General features: G+C 48.1%; 1 protein-coding gene across 1 annotated transcript in view; it reads right to left on the reverse strand.

Annotated features, from left to right (window-relative positions):
- Window positions 1-216: 216 nt before the first annotated feature.
- The window catches only part of RHOJ (ras homolog family member J), a 93,868-nt gene continuing 75,549 nt past the window's right edge, over window positions 217-18,535 (reverse strand). The window contains exons 3-5 of the mRNA XM_002719551.5: window positions 12,725-12,889; window positions 11,826-11,921; window positions 217-4,390 (exon numbers count right to left, since the gene is read on the reverse strand). Of these exons, the coding sequence (XP_002719597.1) occupies window positions 4,244-4,390; window positions 11,826-11,921; window positions 12,725-12,889 (408 nt within the window). The 3' untranslated portion in view covers window positions 217-4,243. The remainder of the gene's footprint in view (window positions 4,391-11,825; window positions 11,922-12,724; window positions 12,890-18,535) is intronic.

An 18,535-nucleotide genomic window follows, 5' to 3' on the forward strand; every position in this document is an offset into this window, starting at 1 on the left:
TTGGACCCCTGCACCCTTGTGGGAGACCTGGAGGAAGCTCCTGGCTCCTGGTTTCAGATAGGTGCAGCTCCAGCTGTTGTGGCCATCTGGGGAATGAAGCAATGGATGGAAGACCATTCTCTCTGTCTCTCCCTCTCATCGTCTGTAACTCTACCTCTCAAATACATAAATGAAAATCTTAAAAAAAAAAGAAAACACTATGCATGGATTTCAAGATTTTTTCTGTGCCAAAATAAATTTATTTTTTAATTCCATTTCCCATAAACTTTTACAAATACCCTCCCAAAGGCAGAGAACGTCGGAGAGGTAGGCCCCTCACTGCCATTAAGGATCCAAAAAGCATTGAGCAGAGCTCCACTCATTTGTAGGGAATCCAGAGGTGGTTTTATCACGACCCTGGCCCTGCTGACCCTGGAGCACTCTATACAAAACCATCCTTTCCCCCCAGAGCCGCTGGGGGCCAGGCAGGAGTTAGCAACTCCCTTGGAGTGGTTCTCTTTCTGGCTTCTGGCAGCGAAACACGGGGATGGATTTAAAAACCCACAATAACTGGCTAGATCCTACTCTCCAGCACCGTGTCGGACCTTCTTCTAAAGCAGAGCTTGAAGTTCTAGGCTTTCATTACTTTGGTTTTGCTTTGATGAACGTAATACGGCACCTTGAGGGTCTTCTCTCAAGTCAAATATTTCTTCCTGAAGACGCTCTACCTTTCGGGGTTGCTGCGCCTACACGCTTACACCCTAAATAACGACATGTTTGTTGGCTTCCAATTCTGGATTTAGCTTCTTTGATTTTCTCCTAAAACTAGGAATCCAATTGTGACTGCTCTCTGACTTCCATTTTAACACTATTTCCTTACGGGTATTTTTGTGAAAATTGCATCTGGTTATAAGTGCATCATTTGTTACTTTTCTTATGAACTAGAAACCCTCCAGATGATTCTTTGCATATCATGATTGGATATATTGTCATTGAAGGCTTAGGACCAAGCTCTTCTTCCTCTCATTTGCGTGTGACTTCTCATCTTAGCCCTTCCTGGTTTAGGATTGCTGGAGTTTTTGACTTCCGCATTTGTGCTTTGAATGTAATTTTTTTTGGTAGAAATCAGGCCAATTTTCTTACTGTGGATATGGCATTGACTTGGAGCTTAGTCCTTTTGTGTTCCCAACATCTGTTAATTCTACAAACAGTGGAGTGAAAAGATCTCTTTCAAGCTAGCCATTTGAACAAGCCATTAGGTTGGGATTTCATTGCTGTATTCCAGGCATATTAGCCCATAGATAAAATTCTTGTCTCTAGCTCACTCGTAGTTTGATGGATTACCTTGTTTATAGTGGTCTAACTATATAAAGTTTTGTGTCTGAAATGTAGCTGGAATCTATTATCTATTGAATAAGCACATGCAATTCCTATGGTATGTCTAGGAAAACTCCAACTTAATATGTGTGGTAATGATAACTGGCTGTATTGAGTTGACAGGCATTGGATGGGAAGCAGAAAAGCCAAGATACATCTTACTCCTGCACAACACATCTCTCCAGGCCTGAGTCTCTCCTCTGTACATGGAGAAATTGGATTGTCATTTCTGAGGCCTTTTTTTTTTTTTTTTTTTAAACTCTGTAAAGTCAAGACTGTTTTCTCAAACAGAGATAGCTGCCACTTGTTGACTTTGGAAAATGATGTGGACCTTCTTCAGATTTCTGGGTCTCTTCCTGTATCTTTGGTTTCAGACATAGCTTTAGCTTTATTCACTCTTAGGGTAGAAAGCACTTTTTCGTGAACTGAGCTAGGCATTGCCATGAAGCAGGGACTATATGATGAATTTGGTGGAATGACATTAAGTCACGTAGGTTGCTTTGTTGTACATGATTTTACTGGGTAATCCACTCATAAGACCTCTTGGAGCCTGTGCTCTCCCGACACTGAAAATCTCCAGCCACATTCTGCTTCTAGTTGAGGGAGTGATTGCCCCACTGTGAACAAGTTAATCCCCATGGCCCGTTAGGGAGGAGATGACCTGCGGAGCTATTTGCCTGTGAAGTGCACACATCTGGAAAATTCTCCTTGGCAGAACAAACATGTTGCTCTCAATTCTTCATTAGAGTCAGTGAGAAGTGAGGAGCGGCCCCTTAGCAAGTAACTATGCAATAATGTAACAAAACTGGCTGACACACTTCCTTTATTACAGGGCTAAATGCTCATTATTGTTTGTAAAGGATGAAATCATAACCTTTGCAGAGCTATAGTTCATACACAGTTGATTCCCATTTACTAAGGCAGAAGGTCCTTGTTTTCTCTAAATGTCAAGCTTTGGCTTACAAAACTCCCGTTTGCTTTAGGGATGTGTGTGTGTGTGTGTGTGTGTTAGCAATTAGATGAGATGGGAACTAGTACTTGAAATGTGAAAAAAGGGAAAACACATTTTAGAAATTCTAAGCAAACACACAAACAAAACCCCCTAAAACTGACAGAGTGTTCTGGAAGGTCTTAATGGGAAAGACCCCCCACACCATACAATTCCTTTCTATGTGCTTCTTCTAGGAGCAGAAGGAAGAGGAGTTTTGTGCCCCCTCCCCTCCAACAGAGGGAGCTCGAATCCGGAAAGTCTTCGACTAGGATTGGTGTAATTTTACATGTAAAGATCCACTCTGCTTATACAATTAAAATAATGATTAAGTATATAACCAGGTGATAAGCAAATATGAATGATTATGGCTTCTAATATAAGAGTAGGAAGTGACTCACTTATGACACAAGAATTCCTGGGTGTTTGCAGTTGTCACATGGAAAGGGCTCACGACTCCTTACTGGGAGCATTGACCTTCTCAAGGTCAAAGTTCCTGCTTTTCGTGGCAGATTATTCTGGAAACGGATCCAGGGCTTGGCACTCACAAATCTAGTCCCTAACTAGACTTTTGGGAGGATGAATAAGGAAAGATGGGGGACAATAATTGTACAGTTTTCTGATTGTAACTGGAAAATGCCATTTGGTGGAATGGGAACTACACAGGGCAAGTTGAAAGTGGGCAGGGAAGCTGAGGCACTTTGCTTGACCTTTGGGGTTTTTTTTAACTCTTGATTTTTTTCATGCCAATGGCCAGTTCGGGTTATGACTGGGAATAATGAAGGGTGGGGTAGGCATGGGAGAAAGAATAACATCATGGGAGGAACAGGGCTACAACAGGGAGGAGAGGGAGCAGAAATGTCTACTTTACTGAACAAAGAATATTTTAAATGATGAGTCCTGCCATATCCTTCCAATTTTGATGAAATGCAGAAATACTACTTTCTTGAGCACAATTCATATTTTTTTGTTTGCCATGGCAGTAGTAGATGAAAAAGCTCAGACTACCTACCAACTTAAGCACTTGTAGGGTGAATCGTTGGCAAGAATGTGTGTGGGCCTGCCAACAACTCAGCTGGTGTTTTTTTTTTTTTTTTTTTTTTCTTTCAACCAGATTCAGAGATCAAGGTTTTCTCATGTCTTCTTGTACACAGCCATTCCGAGGTACACGCTGGTTCTGACAGCTTTGGTAGCAACACCGTGAAACTGTACGTGAATATAAAATGCTGTATCTTTAGGCTACTTTGGTATGGATTTGTAAGGCCTGAGTCAACTGGAATTTAGGATATTTCTGGGATAATATAAACGAATATAAGACACGTGAGTATAACAGCAGATTTAGAAAAAAGAGGTTAGTACATATCGTATTCCCATGTTTTGTCAAAGGCATCAACTAAAGGCCACCGAATGGTGGAACACAGTTTTGGTTTTCCTTTGATGATTTCCTTCCGGCTGGCCTCATGCTCATGAGAGGAACTTCCGGCTGGCCTCAGGCTTATGGGAAGGACTTCCGGCTGGCCCCAGACTCATGGGAGGAACTTCCGGTAGGCCTCATGCTCATGGGAGGCACTTCCGGCTTGCCCCAGGCTCAAGGGAGGAACTTCCGGCTGGCTTCATGCTCTTGGGGGGAAGAGACGTGAAATGCAAGGTGGCCTCCCACTTTGTTTCCAGCATGTTCAGGGGGTGCACGGTCAGAAGCCGGCTCCGCATTCTCATAGAGTGTGCAGTGGAGGCTGCGGGCTGCAGGGCGGACGTGGCGGTGGGCAGGACACTGTGCCTGGGCGGGCTCTCGGGTGGGTGGGGGATGGGGATTCCTTTCTGGTCGCGCAGTCCTGTCCGGCGGGACCGGGTCCCGGAGACTGGCCGCCTTTCTCACCCTTCGGTGGGTCCTCAGCCTCCTCAGACAATGGAGCAGCAGCCGTGGCACTCCGAGCAGCGTTTCTTCTTTTTCTTGGGGTGGAAAATGGTGAGGATCGCTTCGTCGAAAACGGCTTTGAGACCCTTCTGCGTCAGGGCCGAGCACTCCAAGTAGCACTGCGCTCCGATCTGAAATGAAGAAGAGAGACGAGTATGAGAGAGAGAGAGAGAGAGTATGAGAGAGAGAGAGAGAGAGAGAGTATGAGAGAGGGGCAGCCCTCTGCCTACTCAGATCCTCCCTCCTCTCTGTCCTGCAAACAGCCTAGGGGCCACTTTGAACTCTGGTTCCTCTTTTGCATCTCAATTTGTGTCTGCCAACCTCACGTTTGAGTAATTTTTAATTTTTACATTTTAATCTTAGAAATGAACGGTTCTGGATCACTTTTGGTAGGTGGTGCCTTCTGAAAATGAGCCACAAACATTTATGCTTAATGTAAGACTGTAAAAACCACACAAATACAGAGCATCAGGAGAGGACGCAGCATCCGTGATATGGACGAAACGCATTTTCTAAGCAATAGAGCCGCCTGAAGTTGTTTTTAGTGTCCTCTCGTTTGCATGCATAATGGGAAAGTCAGTGCCAGTGGAGTGCATGTTCTTCTGTGTGCCCAGGGTGCCCTAGGCTGGCCAAGCCTACAGAGGGCGGTGGTGTGGTCTTAGAGGTCATTCTTAAAAAAGGTACCTCTTACAAGATCCTTAATCGGTGCTATTATTCAGCGTTTCCATACTGTGAAAGGCAAGAAATTAAAAAAAAAAACCCTGAACTTGTAAAAATAAAAATTGCACTATACCTTCGTGACAGAGAAATCCTTAGTGTACAGTCTGTGTGTTTAAGTGACACAATATTTTATACTTTTATTTCAAAGCTTTTGATGATGGTATACTGTGTATTTGATAGTCACATCTCTGTGAAAAACACAGAAACTCAGGCCAGCCCTGTAGATCCTCATTAAAAAAAATAATCTCAGGCTATGTAGACTTGTCATTTACTGTGAAAGAGACCAGGGGTTTTAATAGCTCACTAGCTCAGTATGATTCAACAATAGGATATGGGCCGCCTTTTCAAAATAAAGGCACCTGAAGCCATATTTGTCCTTGCATCTCATGTTCTAAGAAGGACTTTGAGAAATTAAAGCTGATTCGGGAGAGTTTGGCTGGGTGGGAGAGCTTCTGGAGACAGCTTTTAATGTCTGAAAATAGGACAGCAAAATCGTCCACCTATCGTGGCCAGTAGCTTATGCAAATGAGGCGGCGGGGTTAGTGTGAGACAGGAGGGCGGGGTGGAGACTGTAGGAGAATGCCCCCTCCAGAGTGAGCCATCTTACTCAGCTTCCTTGTGGGAATGGTGATTCACTGTTGTCCATATCAAGAGGAATAGGAAATTTGGATTCTTATTGAATATTTTCCAATATTTAAGACATCCTTTCTGGGCCAGGGCTGTGATGCAGTGGGTTAACACCCTGGCCTGCAGTGCCAGCATCCCATAATGGGCACCGGTTCTAGTCCCGGCTATTCCACTTCCAATTCAGCTCTCTGCTATGGCCTGGGAAAGCAGTAGAAGATGGCCCAAGTCCTTGGGCCCCTGCACCCATGTGGGAGACCCGGAAGAAGCTCCTGGCTTTGCATCGGTGCAGCTCCAACCATTGCGGCCAACTGGGGAGTGAACCAGTGGATGGAAGACCTCTCTCTCTCTCTACCTCTCTTCTCTTTGTGTAACTCTGACTTTCAAATAAATAAATTAAAAAAAAAAAACATCCTGTCAAGCAAGACACCTGAGGGAATATATGACCGCAGCCAGCCAGCCCATTTACAATGTGTGCAGTAAAGCAGGTTGCATTTCAGCTTAGAATCAAGTGGGAGTGGCCTGAGAAAGGTCAAATTAATTGTGGAAAGGCAGGACCCAGCCAGGGGAAGACGTAGCCCCGGAGTCTGGGTCTCCTGATGTGTGTTCTTTTTCCTTGTTTCACCACAGTACCTGTGCTCCTGATCTCAGCGCTGCATGAAGCTGGTCAAGTGGACAGTGAAATGAGGCTGTCCACTTGTTTGAAAGGCCACGGACACGAAAACCGAGCATGACATAAAGCTGGGGCCTGAAACAATTTCTTAACTTCTCCAACAGACATGATCCCCCCCCCCCGCCACACTCCTTTTGTTTCAAGCTGCTAAAAGCACCTGCTGCATGAACCAAAGGCAAATCGGTGGATGATGCAAACCTGTGGTACGGCTTTCATTTTGACCATTGTTTGGCCTTTAGATTAAGAAATAACCTTAAAAGTTAAAAGCAGATATGGTGGAGGAGTACTGTTGCTAATAATGTCACGAAGCGTTGCCTTTTGGGTTTGTGCCCATGCCCGATACGAACACATCTGGGAAGCAGACTCGTCCAAGGCGGGCATTTGGCCTGGCATCTTGGATGCTGCCTGGACATCCATGTCCCACGTTGGAATATTTGTGTTTGAGTCCCAGGTTTGCTCTGGATTCTAGCTTCCTACTAATGCAGACCCTGGGAAGCAATGGATGGCTCAAGTAGTTGTGTCCCTGCCACCCTGCACCCCCACCCCAAGGAGACCTGGTTTGAGTTCCTGGCTCCCTGCTTTGACCTGGCCCAGCCCTGACTATTGTGGGTATTTGGGGGAGAGATCTAGTGAATGGGAGCCCCTTACCTCTGTCTCTCTGCCTCTCCAATAAATACACATAAAAATAAACACACTAACCTAGCAAATGTGCCAACTGAATGGCTACTTGTCATACACTGACTTACTAGTCACACTGAGAAACATCTAGAAAATGTGATGGGGCTGTTCTGTCTAGAATACCTCCCCACAACCACCGTCAGCCTTGGGGTCAGTCTAGAAATCCCTGGAGTGCTTGGCTGAGCTGCAAACTGGCTGGGTCACCCCCCTCTCCGCATCTGTCCTGCCCTCAGCAAGTCAGAGTTCACCTTCTGATGGTGCAGGAGGAGCCCAAACTTGTCTCTCCCAGTCCCAGAAGTTTTGAAGAGAATGCAATAGCAAATAAAGGCATGATTGTGTAACTGGGTTAACGTAACCTCACGTTATAGAGAGAGTGCCAGAAAAAGTGGCCAGCAGATTTTGGGTGTGATTTGGGAAACAGGTGCGAAAAACAGTGCTCTGTTATGCGGTGAGTCTGATGACCAGACCTGGAGTGCTCTGTGCCTCAGAGTGAAAAATCCGTCCTGGTTTGGGGAAAAGGCGCGGCCACATTCGTTAGAGAGATTGCTGAAAGCTAGCACGTGGGCCCTGAGAGATGTGCAATGGAAAACTGTCTTCTTTCTCTTACACAAATGACTTCTGCTTTTTGGAGCAAAGAAACTTGCAGAATGTGTAGAACGCATGTATGGGAGCTCAGGACTAGGGGGTCCCTGCAGCACCCTGTACCTAATGACTGATTTTCAAGAAGAAAGGAGAGCCTGAGGTTGTACCCAGAGAGCACTTTTCTGATTGCAAAAAGGTATTGGCTCAAAACACGGGGAATTTCTCAGAGATTGACAGAAAACACAAGTTTGACAAGAAGAAATTAACAACCAACCAACCAGCCAACCCACAGTAACTAACCAAGTGGAAGAAAACCTTGCACTTCTGGGTTGTCATAGAGTTAGACACACAGCGGCAGGGGTACAGGCAGAGGGCCCCCGGCTGTCCCCAGGCATCGGTGGGCTCGGGCGTGGAGCAGCATCGCTCATTTGCTAGGCTGTACCTTGTGCTGCGGGATCTCATGTCAGCATCTCAGGACTTCTCAAAGTGGGCCTGGTGGTGTGGCACAGGACGTTAAGCCTGAGCTTGCAACACCGGCATCCCGGGTGGGCGCCAGTTCGAGTCCCAGCTGCTGCTCAGTCTGTGATGCAGCTCCCTGCCAATGCGCCTGGGAAGTGCTTGGGCCCCTGCCACCCATGAGGGAGACCCAGATGGAGTTTCAGGCTCCTGGCTTTGGGATGGCCCAGCCTTGGTTGTTGTGGCCATTTGGGGAACGAATTGACAGATGCAAGATCTCTTTCTTTCTCTCTGTTGCTCTGCCTCTCAAAAAAAAAAAAAAAAAATTCCCAAAACTTACTGAGTTGAGCCTGTCACCATCCTCCTTTTTTGGCTCAGGGAAACTACTGCCCAGAGAGGTTTAGTAACCTTGCTGCAGCCACACAGCTAAGAGAATGGCAGAGCTGAGGCTCTGTGTCCTGAGCCAGAGTTGTAAGCACTCTTCTGGGACCCAAGCACTTGGGCCATCATTTACCGCCTCCTAGCAGGAAGTTGGGACCAGGGGCTCCAAGGATTTAAGTTTTGGGAAGACTATGCGGGTACTTCAAGAAGTTTATGAGAAAAGGAATTCAAAGATAATTTTTGGGGTGGAAAGAATTTTTGAAACTTACGTACTTGGGGGTCTTTCAAATATTCATGAAAAGTGCATATTATGCAAACATTGCATGGACTTCAGAACAATATTTGCACTCGAATAAACTTATCTTTTCATTCCATTTCCCACAAGCTCTTTGCAGCCTCCTGGTATGTGCGATAAAGTACAGAAAGTCAGTATGGAAAAGAGACGCCCAAGCTGAAGGGGGGTCTTTTCGGATTATAGGAGGGAGGCAGAGGAGCATGGCGGGGGTGGGCGGGGAAGCACAGTTTCTAGGCAGTGCTGCCACTTCCTACCTGTGTGGCTGTGATGTTGCCCTAGGAAAGGGGAGCTGATAACACACACACACACACACACACACGCACCCCTCTAGGGCTGCTGGGAGACGAAGAGAGACAGCAAAGCAGAGTGCCTGGCGCCCAGCCCAGTGCGTCGTGAACACCCCCTAAACGCTCTTACTGTGAACCACTCCTCGGCAGAAGGGCCCAAGAGGAGACTCTCACAGCATCCCTGTCATTACACGGGTGGTGACGAAGCAAGTTAACAACGTGGGCGGCTTTCTTCTAAATTGGATTCTGTAAGCTAAACATGATTCTCTCTGCGTCCGAGGACAGTTGCTAGGAGAAACAGGCAAGAAGCGGGAAAGAGGTGAACTCAGCCATTGTTGCTTGGGATAAGCCTGCAATGAGATGGGAGGCTTTGCAATGACTTCTTTTCAGAGGGGGCAAATAAATAAATAAACAAACTCACATTCCTAAGAGAAGTGAGGCTAGGAAGCAGAAAGGACAGAGGTGGAGACAGGTGAGCGGCAAGGGCCGCAGAAACCAGGCTCCTGCAAACAGCAGGGCTCAGCCCGTGGGGACCTCCTCCTGGGTGTGGAAAATGGCACGGCTGCGAATTGCATGTGGGTGTTTCTGGACCACGTGTGCATGCACTAAATGAGAGCCAAACGTTTTTATTTACTTATGTATTGTTTTTTAAATGCATTTGAGAAACAGAGAAGGGGGGGAGAGAGAGAGGTGGGTTATACCTATTGATTCACACCCCACGTGCCCACAACAGCTGGATCTGGGCCAGGCTGGAGTCAGGAGCTATCAACTCAGTCTGGGTCACCTGTGTGGGTGGCAGGGACTCCAGGACTTGACCCTTCACCTGCTGTTTCCTGGGGGTATGAGTTAGCAGGAAACTGGCATAGGGAGCCGAGCCTGGTCTCGAACCCAGACGCTCCAATGTGGGATGTGGGTGTCCTAATCAGTTTTTTTTCCTATTTATTTATTTTAAAGATTTATGTATTTACTTGAGTTATAGAGACAGGGAGACAGGGAGGGAGGGAGGGAGGGAAGGAAAGGGAGACAGAGAGGAAGACAGAGAGAGAGAGAAAGAGAGAGAGAGAAATATCTTCCATCTGCTAGTTCACTTCCCAATTGGCTGCAATGACTGAGCCAGGACAAAGCCAGGAGCCAGCAGCTTCCTCTAAGTCTCTCACATGTATGCAGGGGCCTAAGGACTTGGGCCATCTTCCGCTGCTTTCCCAGGTGCATTAGCAGGAAGCTGGATCGGAAGTGGAGCAGCAAGGACTTGAACCAGCACCCATATGAGATACCGGAGTCACAGGTGGTGGCCTAACTTACTAAGCCACAGTACTGGCTCTATAATCTTCTTCAATTCATTTCTAGTTAAGTGTATCATACGTGAGTACTTAAAGAAGTTCATGGAAATGGAATAAAAAGCTTTCTTTGAACGGGACACACACACACACACAGACAGAGACAGAGGAAGAGAGAGAGAGCGCACCAGCACAGTGCCATCTGAAAACTCACATGACAAATGCCCACCACAGCCCAGTGCTGGTGTGGCTACACCTGGGAGCTGAGAAGTCAATCCAAGCTTCCCACGTAGGCAGCCCAAATCCAATTACTTGAGTCATAACCAGCTGCCCCCAGGGTCTGCATTAGCAGGAAGCTGGTGTCAGGATCTGAACTCAAGGAATTTTGATGTAGGATGTGGCCATCTTAACTAACAGGCTAAATGCCTTCCTCTGCATGTGGGGGTGGGGTGGGGTCGGGGAGAAGTCCTGGAATATTTCTTCCACATCATATATTTCCCATGATCTTTTTGAAGATCCCTCGTACTTAGCTTTGGAGCTGATAAGCAAGTTGTAATAAAAAGAAGTGCATATGTTTTTGTTTGAAAAGAATTTGTAGTTCATTTAACAAAAGGCCAGGGCTGTTATTACGGAACGGTGGATTAAACTGCATGGGATGCTGGTTCACTCCCCAAATGGCCACAAAGGCAGGATCTCTGAAGCCAGGAGCTTCCTCTGGGACTCCCACGTGGGTGTAGGGTACCAAGGACTTAGGCCATGTTCACTGCTTTCCTAGGCAGATTAGCAGGGAGCTGGATTAGAAGTGGAGCAGCCAGGACTCGAACTTGTGTGTCTATATGGGATGCTGGTGCTGCAGGCAGAGACTTAGCCTGCTACGCCACAGCTTCAGCCCCAGGAGAGTGACTTCTAATTCCTGCACGGGCATGCGTTTTACAGGGTTAGTTGCTAAGAAAGAGAAAACAAGCCTGTGCCGGGGCTGGTGGATTTGCGACCGCATGGGCCAGGTTATGGAACTGTGCGGCCCTCGCCTCCTGCCCAATCAAAGCATCTCCATGCACCTGCCTTCCCTTCCAGTGCGAGTGGGGGAGGCAACGATTTGGTGAAAAGCCGCCCTGATGTGAAGTGGCCAGGGTCGGGGCGGGCGATGCGGAGGGTTCCGGCTCGCAGCCCGCCGCTGTCTCTGCACCGCTAGCGAATTCCCGGCCAGTGCTGCTGTTCCTGGTATCGCCTGTGCCACAGTGCAGTCCCTCCAAGCGGCTTTCATCACGTGGGAAGAGATAGCGGGCTGAGTCTCCCCCAGGAAAACCACGAAGTGCCCCGAGTGTCCCCGGAGAGACTGGGCCCGCGTGCAGTGACTCGCTCTGAGCCCCACTCATTGCACGTGGCAGGTGGACGCGCCGCAGGCAGCTGCACCAGACGGCGAGGGCCCGGACCTTGTGCGTGCACCGCGTCTTCCTCCGAATGAAAACCCGGCTAACTAAGCGCCTCCCACTTTGCTGCAGAAACCCGACGCGGCCCACGGCCGGGGAGGCAGCCGCCACCCTGGCCCCCACGCCCGCGTGCACTGGGGATTCGAGGCCGACCGCACCCTACCGCTTTGGCTAGCTTCACGCCGTGCTCGTAGGTGAGCGGTTTCTCCTTCATGTACAGCAAACGCGCCAAGGTTTTTGGGTCATCGCGGAGATCAATCTGGGAAAAAAAAAAAAAAAAAAAAAAAAAAAAAAAAAAAAAGGCCCGCAGGCGATGCGCTCAGCTTGCAAGCTTCTCCAGATACTGGGAACTGTGACTTCATTAGAGATTCCCCCCTCCCATGCTGTGTCTGAAAAATAAGGCGATTTCTTAGGTCCTGGATCTGATCTGAGCACTATTTTTTTTTTCTTTTTTTGCTTTTCCAAATTAAATCTCCACCTTCAATGGGACAAAGGGTTATCTGTTATATCTGCCTGAACTTTTTTTTTTTTTTTTTTTTTTTTTTTTTTTTTTGGTGTGAAAGACCACGGGTTCACAGGGTAAAGAGAACAAGAGAATTTCCTCCTCCTGCACAAGCATTGTTAAGGAGCTCTTCTAATAGCCCGTTCTGATGGCTGGAGTCCTCTTGACACTCATGCCTATCTTGTGATTCTAAAGCACCCATGCACTTCAGACTTCAGATAATAAAAAATGTTACATAATATGTGCAATTGACACTCTTGCCTCGTTATACTCTGATTCAAGGCTGCAGAGAGGCGTCTATTTTTTAAAAAAATATATTTTTTTGGAAAAAAACCGGAGAGATTAATTTTTAAAGGTCATACCCAATTTCCTTCCTCCTGTTAAAGGGCTCTACCACCTTTTCACCTGTGAGCTAAACAGTCGTGCACACGTTGAGAGGTTCCGCCCGTGGCGTTGCTGTCTGGGACCCTGCATAGCGTGCACGGTGGCTTGGGGCCCACAGGAGGTGTGGGTGTAGGAGACCCGCCCCCGCCACCCGCCACCACTGTCCACATTGCAACCTGGGTCCCTATGAGGACGTAAGGCACGTGGGGCATGCAGCCCTTCAGCTCCGGCACCCACTCCTCCTGGACGTTCTGGTAGGAGGCGGGGTTTACGACCGAGAAGCAGATCAGAAACACGTCGGTGTTGGGGTAGGAGAGCGGCCTCAGCTGGTTGTAGTCCTCCTGTGGGGAGAGCAGACGAGAGGCAGTGCACTGGGGGAAGGCGGCCCCACGGGTTCCAGAGACGGGACAGTAAGATCCCGCTCCCGCGCCCTGGGATCCCATGCAATGACGAGTTAGCACACTACCTGTTTTGTTGGGTCTAGAGATTAAGCATGGCCCCTCTTAAAAATGAACTTAAAAAACATTTGATCGCTGTGACATAGTAGGTGAATCCCCTGCCTGCCGTGCTGGCATCCCATATAGGCATCAGCTCAAGTCCTGGGGCAACTTTATGCTGCAGACAACTTCCCCCATTTTCCGACTGTCTCCTCCCCACCCCTGGTAACAAGTGTAGATTCAAAAATGCACCCATGCAGAGTGTGTATTTCACGCCTGGCGTTGGGCACAGTGGGGTAAGCAGCAGCTTGTGATGTCGGTTCAGGTCTTGACTGCTCCACTTCTGATCCAGCTTCCTGCAAATACGCCTGGGAAAGCAGCAGAAACAGCCCCAGTGCTTGGGCCTCTGCCACCCACGTGAGAAAAGGATGGAGTTCCTGGCTCTTGGCTTCTGTCTGGCTGTTGTGGACATTTGAGGAGTGAACCGGTGGGTGCTTGGGAGATCTCCTTATCTCTCTCTCCTGCTCCCCCTCCCCCTGCCCCCATAAACAAACAAACAAACAAACAAATCTTTACAAAAACAGAATCTATGATTCAGTAAAGATTATTGCAATTCTGTTAACACTGGAAATGTTGAATATTGGATTTAAATTAGTAGGCCATTTACCAAGGCACAGAATTCCTTTACACAATTAAATAAGTTGTTGGTTAATTTAATTTAGACACACTGAAATGCAAAACAAACCTTTGTTGGCAAATTGGACACTTTGGAGAAGTCTGTCGAGCGAGGGCTTACAGTTCTGAATTTGGGATTTGTTTAAAACTTGATCCACAGGCCGTGGTTTGTCTACACAGAATGTCACATGGAGGATTTTCCTCCCAGTGACTTTTCAGGTCAGAACATGTGCTGGTTGAAGGCTTGTTGGTTCCATAAAGTATTTATGTGTCATCTCAACTTTGGGAAAATGTCGGAGTCCTTTGATTGCATGTAAAATGTTTTAGGAAGTTCCCAGGTAGAATCTGAGACTTCAGGAACAGTCTTATGTGTTTTCATGGAATTTGGTAACACCTTTGTGTGTATCATGTTCACATACGTACCACATGCAGCAATGTGACATGTGAATCCATACCTACGTCACGTTCATAGATGTGTTATATACCTGTGTGTATTCTATGTAAGCATGCGTGTATTCTATTCTATATCTTCACACTTAACACATACATTGTGTTCACAGAGCTGGGAAACACATTAAACCATTGAATTTCAGAGAATTGTAAAATGCATATGTGCTTGTTGCAATCATTACAGAAGGATTTACAGTAGGTGTGGAAGTTTTTTTCATCATCAATATGATTCTTGATAGTCTTTCTTCTCTCTTTAGAGGGAGCCACTGCCCACCAGTATCGCCCCAAACATTTCATGATTATTGACATATACAGTAAACACAAGCTTAGCTTAAACGCTTAAATTTATGGTGCTGGTGCTGTGGCGTAGCAGGAAAAGCTGCAGCCTGCAGTGCTGGCATCCCATGTGGGTGCTGGTTCAAGTCCTGGCTGCTCTACTTCCGATCCAGCTCTCTGCTGTGGCCTGGGAAAGCAGTAGAAGATGGCCCACGTTCTTGGGACCCTGCACCTGCGTGGGGGACCTGGAAGAAGCTCCTGGCTTCAGATCGGTGCAGCTCCTGCCATTGCACCCAACTGGGAGTGAACCAGTGGATGAAAGACCTCTCTCTCTCTCTCTGCCTCTCCTCTCTCTGTGTAACCTTGACTTTCAAATAAATAAATCTTTTAAAAAAAGCCTAAATTTATTGTTTGAGTGGCCTCTGTTTTGTGACACTTGGATTTTTTCCACTGTAGCATGTCATGGATGGATGCTTAATATCAATCTTGATCTCTTTCTACTTATCTATCAAATGCTACGTGAGCCGGGAGAGCGCACATGTACACATAGGCACGTATGTGTGTGACTGGAAGGAACTTGGAGTGTGATGTGCGGTCATCTCTGGCTGCCGGCCATGCACTGATCTGCCCTTTAGCTCCTTCAGCACCCAGAAGCCAGGGCTCAGCCTGCATAGCTGCCGTCATCATTGCCACCACTATTGAAGTGGGAGCCACGGCTTTGAGTGCCTAAGCAAAATGCAGTGCAAGATGGCAAGGATGCTAAAAAGTAGAGTCAAAAAAAAAAAAAAAAAGAAGGATTAAAATTCTAAAAAAACACCCCCTGTTATTATGGCTCATTTACCTAAGTTTAAAAATAACCTCAATATTGGGGTGTGGGTGCATTGCTGAATCGACATTGGCCAGAACGGGGGAGGTGGGGCCAGGCCTGCTGGATGCCTCACAACCAAGGCGTGCCTGAGACTGTGTGTGTGTGTGTGTGTGTGTGTGTGTGCTGGGGGTGGAGGAGCCGGTGGGGCAGGGGTTAGCCTGCTTTTTTGCAATGCCCTCTCTTCGACACACTGGCCCTGAAGACAAAACCTGCTCCTCCTGCTCTCTCTGCCTCCCTCCTTCCCCGCCCCCCCTTCCCCTGAGGTGCCCCCCGCTGCCCGCTGCCACGTCACCTCCCATTGAGGTCATCATTCATGGAGCAGGGGCCACCTTCATATTTTCCTCACCCCCCTGTACTTCATCCGCAGCAAATGCCCTGTGGATGCTCCAGGCGGACTGGAAGTGTGGGGTCGACGCTGACCTCCAGATGAGCACAGACTTTTCTGTGAGGGTGTTTTTACAGTCACCTGGGGACCCTTTCAGACCTGGTGCCCTGATACTGTTCAGAGTCCTCCATTCTCTGGGATCCATTGAATGGGATCTCTGGAGAGCACCCCTGCGAATCTGGGAATCCTGGTTTGATTGATCTGGGGTGGACCTGGAGTTATGAACATCAGATTTACTTCACTGACAGTGTCACCATCAGCTGGGATGTGTGGAGGGCTTATTGCCAGGGACCAGGCATTGTTTCCAGCACCTGTGTGCATTATTTCATGGGGTCCTCATAATGGTACTGGAAAATGGTACCACCAATATCCACATTTCATACAAGAGGAAATTAAGGTTTAAAAAAGTCCCATAATAGATCGATCAAATACCAGGATGGGGGTATTTAGCCCATTTATGACGCTAGCTCTTAATTTTTGACAGCACTATTTGCCACAACTCAGAATTTTAAGTGACAGTTGGAGCATTTTCTAGAAACTCAGTTATCATTCGGGTATCCAGGGCTATAATAAAGATTAAGTGTTATCCAGCCACTTAAAAACACGCTCCTACGAGCTGTGCTATTTGATGCTGGCAACTCCCAGAGATGACCACCAGATGGCAGCAGACACTGTGTATTTAAACTCCAAAGGCTTCAGTGAGGGAAAATACCAAAACCACATGAGGTGGCAAATAGCTGGTAGTCTGAAAAGAATCAGGTGTATTTGATTCAAGCAGCTATCAAAGGAATTCTTCTTCCCTCATGGGAAAGCTAGGAAGACCATGGGTGGCCAGTGGGCTGCAGGTGGCCACGTGGGAGCTGTTTCTTTCTTTCTTTTTTTTTGACAGGCAGAGTGGACAGTGAGAGAGAGAGAGAGAGAAAGAGAGAGAGAGAGAGAGAGAAAGGTCTTCCTTTGCCGTTGGTTCACCCTCCAATGGCCGCCGTGGCCGGTGCACCGTGCTGATCCGAAGCCAGGAGCCAGGTGCTTCTCCTGGTCTCACATGGGGTGCAGGGCCCAAGCACTTGGGCCATCCTCCACTGCACTCCCTGGCCACAGCAGAGAGCTGACCTGGAAGAGGGGCAACCGGGACAGAATCCGGCGCCCCGACCGGGACTAGAAACCTGTGTGCCGGCGCCGCAAGGCGGAGGATTAGCCTAGTGAGCCGCGGCGCTGGCCAATGGGAGCAGATTCTGATCATTTACTTTCCTGGCAGGGCAGGTAGGGCTCCCTGCTGAGTGATTCTGGATGGCGTCAGTCGCTGGCTTCGCCATGCTCTGTGGTGTTGAGCTCCCTTCCTTAGTCCTGGCTGTGTCATGCCACCTGAGAGATTCATTGCCTACTGCGTGTGGCATGGTGAAGGGTGCTGCAGGAACTAGGTAAGGTGAGTAAGACGGGCACAGAAAACACAAACACACGAGACAGTTCCACTGACGCGGGAGCGAGACGGTCAGGTTTCTCTTGCTCTTGGTTTGCTGATGTGATGATGGAGTAATGTAGAATGTGCATCTCAAGCCTAGATGAAACTTCGGTGGTCAGTTTATGTCGTGGTTCCCAAAGTGCGGGTGTAGGCTGGAGGGGGCTCGCCATTGGCTGTAGCTGTGAAACGAGGCGGGGCTTCAGGATGAATGACACAGTGAAGAGTTAATGTTTCAATCTAGGAGGGCAACTTGATTGGGGCTTTGGAGGGCTAAGGTGGGCTTGTGGGTGTTTTCTGCCCATCCTCAACCAAGTGGCAAGAGAGAGTTTGGTTTGGGGCCAGCGCCATGGTGCAGCAGATAAAGCCGCCACCTGCAATGCTGGCATCCCATATCAGAGTGCCAGTTCGAGTCCTGGATGTTCCCATTGCAATTCAGCTTCCTGCTCAGGCCCCTGGGAAAGCAACAGGCGATGGCCTATGTTCCTGGGCTCCTGCCACTCATGTGGGAGACCAGGATGTCATTCCTGGCCCAGCTCTGAGGATCCATTTGGGGAGTGAACCAGTGGATGGAAGAACTCTCTCTCTCTCTCTCTCTGTCACTCTGCCTTTCAAATGAATAAAATAAATCTTAAAATAATTGCATTAAGATGCAAGTGAGCAAGAAAGTTTGGGTTTCTTATTGAGGGAAATATTTGTTCTGAGGTTTCAGGCAAACTTTCCAGAGGGGACTGATGCCAGATGGCTCTGCTGGGTCAGCCAACAGCAATGAGGAAGGCTTGAGTCCTTCCAAGAGGACGTTGTCGTCAAGGCACCTCAGCAGCCCTTCCCTCCCTGCCTGGTGGCTGGCTTCTTCAGTCCTTGGGGAGGCAGAGACTTTAGAAACCAGAGCCCAGGGAAGACGTGTAGCACGCTGCCTTGGTGAACGAGGGGCTTGGAGGAGCCACGCCACCTTCCACACTCCCACGGGCATGGTGGCAGCTGAGCTTCGTGGCTTCTTGGTAACAGACACCGTTCTGTGGCTGCCCACAGACGGACACCCCAGCTGCCGTGGAACTCAGGGTGCAGGGCACTCGGGGGATTAGCCTGCAGGGAAACCAGGCACCTGGCCATGCTGGCCATCAGGCTGCACCTGGCTCCTGCTCCCAGGAGCCCCAGCCCATTCTTCCTGGACAGTGCTGCCGGCAAACACTTTCGCCAAGACTGCCTTTGTGATATCGGGGAGTGGGCTTCAAAATGTCTGTGCCACATGCAGTTAATTTCGCTGCAAAAAAATTTCGAAATCCATGCATACGTGGAGTCTTCGGAAAGGTCATGGAAAATGCATGTTATGAAAATACAATGCATACATTTCTAGATATTTTGCACCAAAATTATTAGCTTTTTTTCAAAAATTCCCTTTATTCCTTTATTTCTTTCAGAGAGAGAGAGAGAGAGAGA

Source organism: Oryctolagus cuniculus, chromosome 20 (assembly GCF_964237555.1).
Source record: "Oryctolagus cuniculus chromosome 20, mOryCun1.1, whole genome shotgun sequence".
In the NCBI taxonomy this organism is placed as follows: domain Eukaryota; kingdom Metazoa; phylum Chordata; class Mammalia; order Lagomorpha; family Leporidae; genus Oryctolagus; species Oryctolagus cuniculus.